General features: G+C 51.2%; 1 protein-coding gene across 4 annotated transcripts in view; it reads left to right on the forward strand.

The window, feature by feature from the left end:
- Positions 1-15,272, forward strand: part of ETS1 (ETS proto-oncogene 1, transcription factor) — a 74,036-nt gene that overhangs the window by 15,171 nt on the left and 43,593 nt on the right. For 3 of the 4 annotated variants that reach the window (XM_059829800.1, XM_059829801.1, XM_059829802.1), the window contains exon 1: positions 14,666-14,735. The exons of the other annotated variant lie outside the window; for it this stretch is intronic. In XM_059829800.1, coding sequence (XP_059685783.1) covers positions 14,666-14,735 — 70 coding nt within the window. Of the gene's footprint in view, positions 1-14,665; positions 14,736-15,272 lie in introns of those variants that run through there. 4 annotated transcript variants of the gene reach the window in all.

Here is a 15,272-nt window from a genome sequence, read left to right on the forward strand (position 1 = left end):
GGATGGACAGGGCTGGCTGGGTGATGCCAGGAGAGCTAGCTATGTGCAGGGCAGGCAGAGGGGGACGTGGGGAGCACGGGGGGTTGGGACCCTGAAAACAGCCTGTTTCTTTCAGCTCCTGGCAGCATGAAGCACCTCTCTCTCCCTCCAGATGTTCGCTGTGTTTATAGCTGCTGAAGCAAGAGACTGAACTCTCTCATTAATACGTTTCTCTCTCCTTTTCTCTCTCTCTCTCTCTCTCACATTGAAGCCAGAAGTCTCAGCTCAGAGGTTGCAGCTGGAAAGGAGCTGGGGGTGAGGGGTGGGAGAGAGAAGGGAGGTGTATGCAAGCCTCCCATCCCATTCAACTCCCCCTCTCCACTTTCCTCCCCCCGAATCCTCCCAAAATACACATGCCCCGAAAAAAGAAAAACACTAGCAGATTTTTTATTTCAGAAAGTAAACACTTAGGCCATGGGGGTCTGGAGGTTATGGGAAAAGAGGAAACCATTGGGCTAATCAGGCTGGGACACACTTCCCCTGCTGAAATAAACCAGAAATCATTGCATTACAGGGCGCCGCCGCGGTTAACCCTGGTGCTGCCAACACAGCTGAGCGCTGGGGAGCTGCCGAGAGCCCGTAGCCTGCCCACGCGTTTTCCCCCAATCCCTGGTTTTTAGCCAGGGCGAAGCACAGATGCGGAAGGGGAGCCAGCACTCTGCAGCAGTCCTTTGGCATGCTGGCCCTTTGGGAATGAGCCGTTGGGAATATTTTAGTAGGAAATGAAACCTTTTTTTCTATGGTTTATGAGCCATCCTATAGAATTTCATAGTTATTCTTGCCTGAGAACTCTGCCTGATGGTTGCAAACCTCTACAGAGAAGAAATCTTTCTCTGCTTGAATCAGCGAGATTTGGGGGTAATTTCTGCAGAGCTTTGAACGGTTTTCAGAAAGCTCTTTTTTTCATCCTTGCTAGATTTGCATTAGGTGTATAGATTATTAGATTACTGATTATTTGGTTGCAAACAATTCGGGGAAGAATCCTTCCTACTGTCTTTTACTCCTGTGTTTGTACAGCACCCCATTATATGGGATCTGGCTGTAAGATGGGGGACCCTTGATGCTCCTGCAGGACAGAGAATAACTGTAGTCCAGGTGTAAGTGAGGTATTGGGGCCTTTGTATCAACTTTACAAAGAGATCTCAATTTTACCCTCTCTAAGCCTGGCCTTGGACTTCCCCTGGCTCCTTTCACAGTCTGAGTTGCATACTATAAATGGATGCTCACTACCAGGTCTCACACATTTTGAGACCGCTGCAGCTATCTGTGTTTCAGAAAGGCTGGATCTCTAAGCACGTATGTTTATCACTGTAAATTAATATTAAAGATTGTCCATTACTGTAAGCCTGTTTCATCAGAGCTCCTCACTGCGATTGCTGACTTCCTTTACATCCTGCCAGGCTGAGATTTTCAGAGAAGCCCGGATGGGTTGCATCCAGGCTGCTTTGGAAACCCCAAAGCTTAGCACGATGCCCATGCTGACACGGTCTGTGACGGAGTTCACGGTGCGGCACCCTAAGCTGGTGCTCTCCCGCTGAAAGCCTTCCCTCTGCTAGCAATTACTGAGAGGCAACACGGCTGAAAGCAAAAGCCAGCATGGAGCACTTCGTAGCCAAGGGAAAGTGATCTTTCCATTGACGCCGCCGAAGAAGGTCTTACCTCATCTGTTACAGTGTAAGAGCCGGCGGTGAAAGGTGCCGTCACCGGTTCCTTGAGCCATCAGCCCTGCTCTTGCAACATTCCCACCAGAAGGCAAATCCCCAGATAGCGCATGATAGGGGAGCTGCAGACCTGCCGGGTCCCACCCCGCTATCTCAAGAATGCATTTGAACAGTAGCTGTTGCTGCAGCCTCTGGAGGTCGAGGCTTCAGATGGAAATCGAGCTCTATGGAGATAGTCCCACAGGGCAAATTTCAGAATTTTTGGAGTTGGTGTTCCACGCAGATAAGCCCTTGAGAGCTCAGATACTTTATCTGAACCTTATCTGAGCTATTTGCATCACTTCAGTCTGAGAAACCAGGCTGTCAGACATTTGGGGAGGGGGGCAAGTTGTATTAGGATAGTCTGTCTTTTTTTTTATTGTTATTCCTAACACACAGACACCTCCAGGAGCACTGGACTGTCCTGTGCCCCATGCAGCTCAAGGAGCTTATACGCAGGCTGGATAGATGAAGAGCAGGAAGGAGAAATACCATGCTTAGAGCCACACAAGAGTAAGGACAGGATTAGGACCCATATTCCCTGAAAGGCTTGTAAGGGATTGCATCTCTCTGCTGTCTAAAATTGAATAGAAATAAGCTCGAGCTGCCCCTGCTGTTAATTGTGGATGGAAATGATTCCTCCTTTTCAGAGCAGACTCAGGTCTGAACTTTCTCAAATGCAGTGTGCTTTCTGTGCCTTGTTTACTAGACCCTGTTTTGTGCACGTGAAGTTTCTCACCTTGTCTGGGGTTCCTGGGGGGAGATACAGGGTCCGTGCTCTCTCGCTGCTCTCCTAGCATCTCTCCTCTTCATTCCTGCTTTGCAGCAATCAACTGTTTGACTTAAAGGACCCTGCAACGCCTGGTCTGTATAATGCAACATCCTCTTCCCAGACAGTGGGGTGGTTTCATTCACCTGAGCTCGTGGTCCTGGTGGCTCTTCCCCAGCATCTGTGGTCTTTTTATGGAGGAAGGGTACTCAGGGATAAGAACAGCAGATTTAGGAGATCTGGCTGAGATCTTACAGCTGGGATTTGGAAGACCTTGTCTACATCACTTAACAGAAAGTCTTTAGGCATCTAAACCCCACTGACTTTCGTTGGAGTAAGATGCCTAAATCATTCAAAAGGCTGCCTGTGAGCCACTGCATAGCAGTTTCTCACATTGGAGATGCCGATGATTAATTCATTGCACATTTTATTGCGATGCTTAATTCATTGAGGTCAGGCGAGTGGCTGGAAGCTGCTGGAGAACAGTATTGTAGAAGAGCTTGATATCGTAAAAAAAAAATAGACGTCTCAAGCGACACCGGGCTGCTAGCATGGCTGAGCCCTTGAAGCTGCTGAACCACGTGCTGAAGTTTACACAGCCCACCAGATGGACCTTCCCCTGTGGGGTTTTGTATCAATAGGCTTTGAAAAAGTTGCAGTGGGTCAATTGTTGGCTGTTTCACAATAGATGAAATACAGTTTCTCTCTCTGCAGCTGGTTCCTGGGAAGGGAGGTTGCCTCTCTGGCAGCAGGCAGGGATAATGAGGTTGTGTGTGTATGTCGGGAAGATGGTTTATCTGCAGAAAAGCCATGGGAGGCTTGTAGTGGGCAGCTTGCCGGCCTCCAAATGAGTCGACTGAGGTGTGGGAAAAGCTTGGGATGGAGGGTGGAATTTGCATGCCGGCTTATTTTTGGCGTTAGGCTTATGAAAGAAGATTCTCAGCCAGCGTGAGCGGCACAGGTCCATCCTTTGGGAGCTGCGTTCGGAGACCTCCGATCCCCTCCTAGAGGCAGGCCTCCTCTTTTGGTGTTTTTTCTTCCCCTGTGATGCTGCAAGGGCAGGTTAGGATTCAAGACCAGGATCTAGCCTGGTCTTCCCTTCCTGGAAAGGGAAACAAGGCCGCTGACACGACAGACACTGCATGAGCAGGGGCGCGCAGGGTGGCAAAAACACTTGCAGATATTCGTGCTTCCCGTAGCACAAATGGGATGGAGCAAAAGAAACTGCTCCACCAAAGCAGAGATTTGATTTCTAAGAAGAGCTGGCCCAAACTACTTCTCCCTAACTCATCAGCAACTATTTTTCAGGAGTCAGAAATGCCTTTCTCCCCTGGTTTGCGTGATTCACTCTCCACATCCTAAGTTCAAGGGGGGGCAGAGGGCACTCGTTTTGGCCAGACTGATGTCAGCATTGAGGCAGAATAGGAAAAAAGGAGGAGATGCCCCAAGGGAGCCTGTTCATGGAAAATTTCTAATTTGGTCAGTTCCAGGCATCTCACAGAAGAGTCTGCACTTGGGAGATTTCAACCCAGTTTTGCAGGCTCAAGAGGCATGAATAATTATGGAAGGTAGTGATGGAAATAAAGCTGGCATCTCAGTCCTGCCCTGGACCATCTCTTAGCCACGCTGCAACCTTGGGGTATCTGTATCTCCCGTGAAACGTCTCCAGAGATGATCCCCTGCTTTGCATCCAGTTACTGCCTATCCCCAGGAGATCAGATATTTCCTTTGTCTGGCAGCTTTGGTTGTGTTTCTATCCAGGCAAAGAGCTACTACATGAAAGTAGTAGCAGTTTCCCTTGCTTTACAGTAATCAAAATGACAGGATAACAAGGCAACCCAGTAGCCTACTTTGCCTTCCACTTGTGCTGAGTTCCAGGCTGGGTGTCAGCTCAGTCCCCAATCTAGATGAAATACGTCTTTTTGACTTTTCTTCTTGTGGCTGCCAAAAGTGACAGATTGTTCTGCGGAAATCATCAATATTTTGTCAAAATGAAATCCAAACATTTCCAGGCAAAACTCAGCGTTTTCTGGTACTGGCTGTGTTGACGCAAAAACAAATCTCCGTGGGAAATGCCAACATGGAAAGAAAATGGAGAAATAGGTTGGACTATTCTGCAGAGTACTTCTCCTGGCTCTCTGATTCAGATGTGTGTCTGAGGGGCTGTAAGGCAGAGGGTGGTTGAACCCGCAAGCTTAATCTGGACCACTTGTATGTTTATTTAGACCAGACTGGTGTAAACAGATGTGCTCTGTTGACATGCACAAGGAGCCCGGTCTGTGCAGTTTCTGCCACAAAGTATGCGTGCACAGTAAGTACCAATTCTTGCTCCCTGCTTTCCAGTGTCAGGACATGATGCTCCATCCAAGCTACAGCTTCAGGTTAAGGGAACTGATTTTTAAGGTTTCATCCATCTGCTCTTGCTTCATTCATGTCACTCTGTCTTCCTTCCCCCCACATTTGCACCTAGTAAGGCTGTCCAGTCTGCCTCTGTGTTTAGCGTAGCAGATACTTCCATAACCATCCATCTTCTGAAATCCCTCCCCGGGGGCCTCGCAGCACTGTAGTCAGCAGCTACAGTGGCACCAGACCACGGTGGGAGGACTTTCCGCTCCACACCCACCTGAAATGAAATGGTTTTATCAGGGCTCTCCCACGCCTGCCAAGTGCATCTCGATGCTCCCCTCCCCGTTGCTGCTGCTCCTCACTTCATTAGCGCCGGAGATGTTTATAAATGGAAGAGATAATATTTTTCGTTTCCAGTTTGGGTTTCCAGGGCAGCCACTTTCTAAAGCACTTAGGAAGTTTAGAGAAGACGAGGTTATATAAACGATTTTTCCCCCCTGGGCTCTTATTAATCAAGTGGCTAGTGGAGCCATTCCCATAGCTTTGGGATCAAGGGCACTAGCTGGGTGAGGGAAGGCAGGCGGTTAACACAAGACATCTTTTTCTTGGCTCTTACCCTTTTTTCAGTAGGTTTGCGATGAATGAAGCAGTCAGACCCAGCTGTTGGGGTTTGAAATCAGATGGAGGGCTGAGTAGCATGCTCCTAGGTTACACTCAAACTGTGTTTTAGGCTTGACTCTTGTATTAGCTCCTTCTAGGCCTTCAAGTGAGTCATGTAGCATCTTTTAATGATGATTTACCTGGCCCTGTGGATATGTCCCTGTAAAATTTGATTATTTGATGTAAAATGTTTGCATTTCCTGAGTGTAGGGTAAATATGATTTTGATAGCAATGGGCAATGAGTTGATCCTTGTGCTTTTACAATAAAACCCTATGGACATGCATACATACACACTAATTAATACATTTCCTGGCAAGCCCTGACACATTTCTAAAGCTTCCCAGCGTTTTCCCACCCAGGCTCCAACACCAGCTGCTATTCAGGATGGCTGTGAGCAGCACGGGTGGCTCGTCGGTTTGGAAAACAGGAGCAAGCTTTCATTCCCATTAGAATGAAACCAAGCTCTGCCTCCTCCTCCGTGTCCTTCCTCCCGCTGTCTTCCCACCACAAGAGCTGAGGAATGGGGTCTTTCTGTTTTCCTCGGGTGGATAGAGCTCTGTCTGTAGCGGCTGGTCCAGCTGTTTCAAGCCTGGAGCTGAAGGTCCACAGGAAAACAGCCCATTAGTCTGTTGACCCACCTTCCCAGTTTTCCAGCCATGCTCTCTCAGTGTGAAAATTATGATTTAAATAGCCAAGGGTGGAAAATAATGATTTAAAGGGAGTAAAGGGGATATTCACAACTATTGCTGACTGTAGACTTGGCAGAAGGAAAGTGTATTTCTTCCGGGTCTTGGGAGCGTGTGAGAAAAGGTGTTGAACATCTGGAGTGATTTAGCAGTTTCATGCTGTTATGCAAGGCTGTGCACTCATGGTGGTGCAAACGTAGCTCACCCTGAAGAACCGGGATGGGTTGATGGAGAGAAAAGCCGCTCGAGGCGTCTGGCTTGAGCAGATGCAGGTTGGGCGCTGCCGAAGAGCCGTGTTGACCTCCTCCAGGGACAGATGATGGGTTGTGGTGGTCCCCGGCCTCCCTGAAGCACTGCTAGGGACACTTCAGAGAGTCCCTGTGATGTTTGGTGGATCATCTGAATGAATTTTCTTGACTTGCCAGAACTAATTTTCGGATTGGAAGGAAACTCCAAGCGTCAGAGATATATTTTGTTTCATCTCACTCGTGATGCTAAAACATGAATCGGGCTTCCCAGCTAAAAAGGCAGATTCATTTCAGCTCATTCGCATCCAAGACCTACCCCTCCCACAGAAACCTCCTCGAAGTGGTGAACTGAGTGAAAGGAGGGTTTGTTAACAGATTACTTTTAATTGACTTTTTTTTTTTCCATTTTGAAATTTCTTCCCATTTTAAAAGTAGAAAAATAGAAAGTTTTAGCTCAGGTTGAATGACACACCATTTTCCTTGTTTATTTTCTTTTTGCTGTTTTAGCCCAGTGAGAAGTGTGTGAAAAAAACTACAAACTGGTTTGCATCAACCCGGAACGTATTTAGAAGAAATATTTACGTCTGCTTTTTTCCTCGAACCACCAGCAAAGCCCAAAAAATAATAAATAAATCAGCTGTTTTCACAACTTTTGCTGCAGGCGGTGGGGAAGCTGATAGAGAAGCAAACCAGTTTGTGTGCTGAATCCCCTTGTATCTCAAGATCTCCGTTCAACAGCGTCCCAAAGATAATTAAAAAACCTGAAATAACTGGTGATGACGATGATAGCTATAGATGGGTGACCATACTTCCAGTGGAGTCGCAGGCCCCTGCCGACCAGCTGTCTCTTCCCCATTTACACCAGCAAGGATTTAGGACCAAGGCGAACTAATCAGGAGACCCTCATGGGGAGAGAGGCGTGTTATTTAATTAGCTTTACAATGGACTGACTGGGAGGCACGTGGTGGCTCTAATGGAAAGAGATAGATGTCCTTTTAGCTGGGCTAATTGTTAGGAAATAGCAGAGTCTTTGTTCAGCCCCAGCATGTGGCCTGTGATCTCTCAGAGCCCAGGGGCTGCCCGCTTATAATTTTAGACAGATCTATTCAAGCCTGCTCTGTAGTGCAGGGCCGAACAAGACGGGTATTGTTGCAGAGCCAGGATCGCCGTCCAAGAAAACCACCCCGAAAAACCCAAACACGTGTAGAGCGGAATATTTCTTTGTCATTTATTCACTATCGGGCCGGGTTGCCAAGCGGAGACAATTGCAAGCGAGGAGGTTTCCAGTGCCGGGCGAGGGTTTTTCCTCTTTGAAACACACACGCAGGCGAATCCTTCATCCCAGGAGCGATGTGGCAGGCTGAAGGGGTGTCTCCATCGGCAGAGCCTGTCTGGGGAAGGGCAGCTTTTGGGCTTTAATTGCTAGTGTGGATCTCGCCCTGTAATTCCTTTGCTGTGGGCATGGTGTAGATGGGGTAATTGTGCCCACCGCTGAATTATCTCCATAGACTGGCTGTATGCACCTGTCATCTCATGATCATGGTGGGACACTGGTTTGGGCTGGAGGGATCTTGGCTGTTGGATCAGTGTCTGTGCCTCCCAGGGTCCTGTGTGACAAGGGATGGGAATCCCAGTTCTTTTTCCTGAGCTTTCCCCTAAAATCTCTCTCTGGTGAGACCCCATCACAGTCCCCAGCCCCTGACCTTTTCCTTTGGGACTGCTGAACTGATGCTCCCAGCCCCTTGTGAGGCGAGAAAGTGTCGTTTCATTAAAAAAGGGGGATGAAGGCACAAAAGTTTGTAAGAGGTCATGTGGAAATATTGACCAAGAATTAAACTTCCATCAGCTGGCCACAGCATTAACCTGGGGGTCATTGCAGTCAAGTGTTTTATTTCCTCATGCTGAACACTTCCAACTGGCTGTGTGCAAGTGTGTTTTTCTGGTGGCTGCCATTTCTTAGGCTGCGAATTTGTATACTGGAAGTTGGTGATGGACTGACCTTCCTTGGGAGGTGCTTATGTGGCTCCTGGCACCTTCATGAAAGTGAAATGTGGCTGTTACTTGGTATTTCTTGAAGCAGTGTGTCTTTTTTTTTGGTGGTGGGTTTTTTTTTAAAGATTGAAAGACTAGATAAGGGTTAGTGAATACAGTCTAACTGTCCAGGAGATCTGCTTTATTAGCAATGATCCCATTGCCTCTCCTTTGTAAATCCCTCACCTGTGTCCTAGGGAAAGGGATCTCAAGGACCATCAGAAATCGGTTCAGTAACCTCTGTTGCCAGAGATCGGTGAATGCCAAGGGTGAAGTCGCAAGCAGAGATGTGTTGCTTAAGTCTGAGCTGGCTGCATTTGTTTCTGCTATGAAGGAGGCTGCCTAAGAGATCTGACCAGCAAAAATCCTCACGTTATGTTTACCGAGAGCTCAGTGCTGTTACTTGAGGAGGAGAGGGAAAACGTACCAAGAGCAAACAGCGCTGCAGAACAGCTTACGAGGATTTTCCATCCATCCAGTACTTCCAGCAGGGTAATGAGTGAGTGACAGCACCCCCCGCCAACGAAATTCAAGGCAGAATTACATTGCTCGAGCCCAGATTAGCTAATCAGGTTATGAATCAGCATGGGACCTCTGGGAAACCAATAGCAGGAGGCACTTGAAGATGCTCAAGCAGCTTGCGAGACTGTTGATTGAGGTACCTACAGCGTGCGGACCCGAGCTGTCGTTCCCTCGCAGCCATGCGGGGATGCGTGTGCGCTGGAGTCCTGATGCCTAGCTGGCCACAAAGATGCTTTTGTGAGCCATCTCCGCTGGGAAGTTAATGAGAGCAGGAGTCGGGGAGGCTCGGAGGCGGCTTCCTCTGCTCAAGCCTGGAGGGCAATCAGAGGACGGTATTGTGGCAGCGCTGTCTCAGGGCTGAGCCAGGGCCTGAAGTCTGGATCTCCGCAGCGTGAACAGAAACTTGCTTTTAACGCAGACAGCGCGGAGGATGGGGACTTTCCGTGACTCCAGCCCTATAGCGCAAAGCAGCGAGGGGACCCCAGAGGCCACAGCCATCTGGGTCACAGAGGAGCCAAGGCTTTTGTGATGGTCATCACCTCCTGGCCACGAATGCTAGATCTGGAAGCAGCCTACCTTCCCTACAGACAGCCCCGGGGGGCACACACAGTACGTGCTGACTAACGAGCTCTATTTCCATACCCACTGCTTAGCCAAAAAGGGGAGGCTGTAGTGACCACCAGGACTACTAATCCAGCTTCCTTTTACCAGCATAAAACAACTCATTCAAATACTTCCCAGCTATTACAGCGCTTGAAAGAATTTCTCATATCATTTTAAATTCCAGGAAAGGTATCTCCCTGGGGAACAGTCATGGCAGCTGCTTGCTCTTTCCTCTCATTGCAGAGGGCCACCTCCACACCCAGAGCCACCTCCCTGCTCTTTCCTTTCTTGGAGTGGTGGCTGCTGCTCTTTCCAACAATGTCCCCCTTACGATAAACCCTTTCATGTCTCCGTTTCTCCCTGGAATTGCACAACACTTTTTTTTTTCCCCCCTTCCCCTTTGCTCCTGATTTTTGTCTCATGCCCTCTGGATATTGTTTACTTGACAAAACATCAAACCAAAGTCTTGCCCGCTTGCGGTCATTAAAAATCCCATGGCAGTTTTGGGGAAGGCTCCAATTTGGCTAATTACGTTCTGCCATAAATATCCCCCTGCAGTTTTAATTGGATATGGTGTTCTTCATTTCCTGTCAATAACAGCTGGGTGGTGTTGCTCCGCGTTATTACGTAGCCGTTGTATTTCACCCCAGAGGTGGCCGCGTTTTGGTAGCAACAGTGCTATGAAAAGCCCCTTCTCCAGACTACCAGTAACACCTAATCCTGAGCTTGCTGTAATGAGAATGGGTAAATCTGAGGGAGAGGAGAAGCTGTCCCAGCTCCATAACATCTAGAGGAGAGCCAGCAGCTGCCCATTTGCAAAAGGGCCGTAACAGGAGTGAATTTGGCCCTGATGAAGGGAAAGAGCCGGCCCCAGCTAGGAGAGAGGTCATGGAAGAGCAGTCCTGCCCGCACTGTGCGTTCGGAAACCACGGCAAAGGCTCCGGTCTCATAATACCTTTCCTCGACGCTAAATGAATAATTATTATTATTCTTTTAAACCAAGGTTAGTCAGCATCCCTGGGAACAATGTGGCATTACTGCCCGTCCTTTCTTTGTTCCCAACTGTTGAAAAACAGTCAGACTGCATTGTGGAGGGAGGGCAGATGGTTATCTCTGATCAACGACAAAATCTTTTGCCTATATTAATGGCAGGAGGGTGTTCTCTGCAACTCGGCATCCTCCCTCGACAGGAGAGAGCCTGAATAGATATTAAGGTTGAATAACGACAGAATGGAAAAGGAGGGTGAGACTTGGATGTGGAAGAGGAAAGATTTTTCTAAAGCCTGTAAGCAGCAAATAGGAACCAGTTGCTGAGGCAAAGTCATGTTTGGCAGGTCTTGGACTCCAAATGGTCACATCCCAGCTGAAGAAACTAATCAATGGATTCCTTCCATGCCTTCTGTGAACACTGAGCCATTGAGCAGCTCAGCTGGAGTTCAGAGCCAGGGCTTTCATGTTGCAGGCTCTGAAGTGAACACAAATTAAGGCGGCCGCTAGGACGGAGTCGAGTTGGAAGGAGAGATTCAGCTGCCCTGGGAGGAAATCTCTGTCCACAGCCTCTCCGTTCTTTTCTTCCACTTCAGGGGTTTTTGCCCCAGTGCTGCTTTTGGAAGCATTTCTAGTTTCCCTGCACGTAGGGGCTGCCATGCATTGCACAAGCAAAATGAAACAGAAGTTTGGGGGAGCATGAAGGGGAGACGAGGCAGGGGAGCGGAGGAGCTCAAAGCTTCGCCGCAGCCATGCTGCACCAAGCTGTGGCTTAGTGTCATCAGCTTTGCGGGATCAGGGCTGAGCCAGGATGCCAAAAGCGTGTATATCTTTCCTAATAAAAAACACACAAGCTGCAAGAAAGATTTTTATTAGAGCTTTTGTACTGGTCCAGAAGAGAAGGAGCCCCATTACAGGTGCACTGGAGTTCGGCCAATCCTTAAGACTGTAACACTCGCAGGAGAGGCCGAGCCAAATGCATTGGCCCACGGGAGCAAGGCTAAAGCACAGACGCCGCAGGGGCAGCCGCTGCCTCCTCTGGTGCCGCTTTTTAATCCCATCAGCAGCTCCATCCGGGACCACCTTTGCTCACGAGAGCCTTCTCCTACGTGGCATCGACAGCCCGTCCCCGTCAGCGCTCGCTCGGGCGAGCCCCAGCAACCTTGCTGTGTGCCTCCTCTTCTGTTTCAGCCTGGGGATTGTGGTTTGCTGCGCTCGCTCTGAGCAGGGTGGATTATCGAGCGCCGCTGAATCGGGGGGAACACTCAGGTCACTTCAATACGTTTGGGACCGCAGGTGCTTTCTGACGGCTTCATCGCCGCGGACAAGAGCCCACAACCAGCTGTGTAAACCGGTCCCCCCTGCGCCAGCGTGCACAGACGCACGGATTCTCCCACACTCTCTCCGCTGCAGGATCGCAGCCTGCCTGTGTGCACGCTCGCCCGGGAGTTTGCAGTGTGCTGAGCGAAGTGTAGGAAGGGAAAGATTGTCAGGTTGTGATAACTGCATCAGGTTTCTCTTCCCAAGCTTGCTCTGGAAAGGATCGTACAGAAAGGCAGCTGTTTCTCCTGAATCCCCTTTTGATTTTCAACTGGAAACGTTCTGCTAAATCTCCTCTCTACAGTTTCTTCCTTCAATCATTGCTGGCCATCCTGTATGGGGAAGAGGAAAAAGAAACCCAAAACAAAGAGCAGGTGCAAGCCCTTTATCCTGTACAGGGAGAGGCAACAGGGACCAAGTTTTGTCCTTACAACCACCCTCTTTTCACTTTCGGATTTCCAGGTTCGTTCCTGTGGCAGGTTTCAAACCAAGGACCCACCACCCAAGATTTCAAACCTTATGCACAGCTCAGGTTCTCCAAAGCACATGGGAATCAGTGGAGGGGGTTATATATTGGTCACACAGCGAATCGCTGGTCCCACTCCTCTGCTGTGAGAATAGGTTGACCATAAGTGAGCTTGCAAGTAAGGTGGAAAGATGATTGCCTGTGAATTGGAAGTGCGAGTGCTTGCCAATGGGTGAGGCGCCTGAGAGATGAACTTTGGGCTGGTGCTAACTGCCTGCCCGGCTTTGCTAGCTCTCAAACTTCATGCTGGCTGCGTCTTGAGCTATCTGCCTGGGTAAAACCGGCTGCTTGTGCGAGCCAGAATCAGGCTCTCGATTTCTGGCCCCTGCACCTCGCAGCTTCTTTTAGTTACACAAACTTTCCTTCTATAAATACGCCTTAGGCAACTGAGAAAGGCACCGCTGAAGAAGCTAGAAATAATCCTGAGCTGCAACGTTTGCATCTGCAGCTCATTTTTCAGTGCGTTTGAAGGTTTCAATGGTGTTTGCAAGCAGGACGCTGGTTCACCCTACGGGTTAGCAGGCAGCCTTGTGCCCCGGCGGCTGACTCACGTGGCTGCCCTCTTCCCCCCGTTACAGCTGGGATGTTCATTTGAGCCCATCTTTGAGCAGAGCAGCCCAGTCTCTGCCAGCGTGTCGGAGACTGTTAAGACTTTCGGAGTGAGAGAACCACAAGGGCTGGTTGCTAATGACTCTTTTTTTTTTTTTTTTAACACTTGTACCGGTAAATTGACATCTGTGAGTCATAATCTCCCTTCTGCTCTGCCGTTTGTGGTCTGAAGTTTGTGCTACCTAAATAAAATAAAACATATTTCATGTGAAAACCGGTATTCTGTTAACTTCATGCCATGTTGGCATGATACTCATCTTGCATCTTTGAGATGCTTTTTATCCGGTCAGTTCCCAAACCTTTTTGGGCTCCCACCTGTACCAAGCATGCCCTTGAACAACCGCCCCTGGCCGTCATCCCTCGCCAGACGACTGAGCGTGCCTGCGCACACGCGCTCTGCCCTCACCATGCCCGCACATTCGGGCACATTTGGATGTGTTTGCGGGTGGGAGAGCATTGGGCCGCTCTGAGCGGGCAGCAATGCCGGTGGTGCGAGCGAGAAGGGGTGATGCGGGAAGGAAGGGGTGATGTGAGCGAGAAGGGGTGATGCGGGCATGAAGGGGTGATGCGGGCGCGAAGGGGTGATGTGAGCATGAAGGGGTGATGTGAGCGAGAAGGGGTTATGCGGGAAGGAAGGGGTGATGCGGGTGTGAAGGGGTGATGTGAGCATGAAGGGGTGATGTGAGCGAGAAGGGGTTATGCGGGAAGGAAGGGGTGATGCGGGCGTGAAGGGGTGATGTGAGCATGAAGGGGTGATGTGAGCGAGAAGGGGTGATGCGGGAAGGAAGGGGTGATGCGGGCGTGAAGGGGTGATGTGAGCATGAAGCGGTGATGTGAGCGAGAAGGGGTGATGCGGGCGTGAAGGGGTGATGTGAGCATGAAAGGCGGTGGTTCGTGTCGAGACAGGCAGGGTGAAGGCAACTGGCCTGGTTTCAAGAAACGCGGGTTTTCGGCAGGCCGCCGCGGCTCCAGCTGAGGGCTGCCTGCAGCCAGCGGCATTTTCCCCTGCTAAAAGCGCAACTCCCTTTTTCCCCTTCGTGTTTTGGCGCTGGGACGCGAGTGGAGGTTGTGGCGGCGACGCAGCAGCACCCAACTTTGTGCTGGATGTGCTGAGACCCGCCCCATCACCCCGCACCCCCCATCACCCCGCATCCTCCATCCCCCCGGACTTCTCGCCTCCCCGGGCCGCGCCGCTCCCCTGGACCCCGGGGTAGCGCCGGCTCCGCTCCCCGCGGCGCCGGCTGCCGGGGCCGCCTCCGGGGCGGGGGCAGGCGGGTCCCTCCCCGCCGCTGTCACCGCTCGGGGCCGGCCCAGCGCCCTCCCCTCGGCGGCTCAGCCCGGGCCGGGGCGGCGGCGGCGGGGGACGGGCGAGGCGGAGCGGCAGCGAGGGAGCGCGGAAGGGGCGGCGGAGGAGCGGAGCGGAGCAGGAGAGAGGAGCGAGGGAGCGCGGAAGGAAGGAGAGAGGAGGAGGAAGAGGAGAAGGAGGAGGAGGAGGAGGAGGGAGGGAGGCAGGCGCCCGGCCGCCGCTGCCCCGGGCGCCCCGCTCCGCGCACGGCGGGGCTCAGCCGCCGCCGCCCCCCGGTCCCGGCGCGACGCCTCCGCGGCGCTGCCCCAGCCATGAAGGCGGCGGTGGACCTGACCATCATCAAGACGGAGAAGGTGGACATCGAGCTCTTCCCGTCCCCCGGTAAGCGCCCTGCCCTCCCTTCCCCGTCTCACCCCCCCGCCTTGCCGGGGAGCCCTGTGGATCCCTTCTCCCCCTTTTCCGCAGCGAGGGCGGTGGTGGGGAAATATCTCCCCGGTGAGGGTTGGGTTTGTTTGTTTTTTGTTTTTTTTTTTGGGGGGGTGGGGTGTCTTTGGGAAGGGAAAATGAAACGCAGCCCCCAAGTTGGAGCGGAGCGGCGCCGCCCGGGCTCTGCCGCCCGGCCCTGCGCTGCCCCGGCTCTGCCCCGCAGCACCGCTGGGGGAAGGCGAACTCGCTTTCCGAGCGCTTTTAAGACTTTCCACCCCTCCACCCCCCCTTCTCTTAAAAAACAACCCGCCGCCCCTCCAGCCTCCTTTTCTCATGCTTCTGGCATCCTTGCGGGGATGTAGGCAAGCACCTCCGGCTGGGAGGCGGGAGAGATGCACTCGGATGGGTTGGTTTTGGGGTTTTTTACGAGCTCCCCAGGGCACCCCCACCTTTTCCCGAGTGGGTGAACCACGCCGGGGCTGGCAGCCCTGC

Source organism: Gavia stellata, chromosome 26 (genome assembly GCF_030936135.1).
Source record: "Gavia stellata isolate bGavSte3 chromosome 26, bGavSte3.hap2, whole genome shotgun sequence".
Lineage (NCBI taxonomy): Eukaryota > Metazoa > Chordata > Aves > Gaviiformes > Gaviidae > Gavia > Gavia stellata.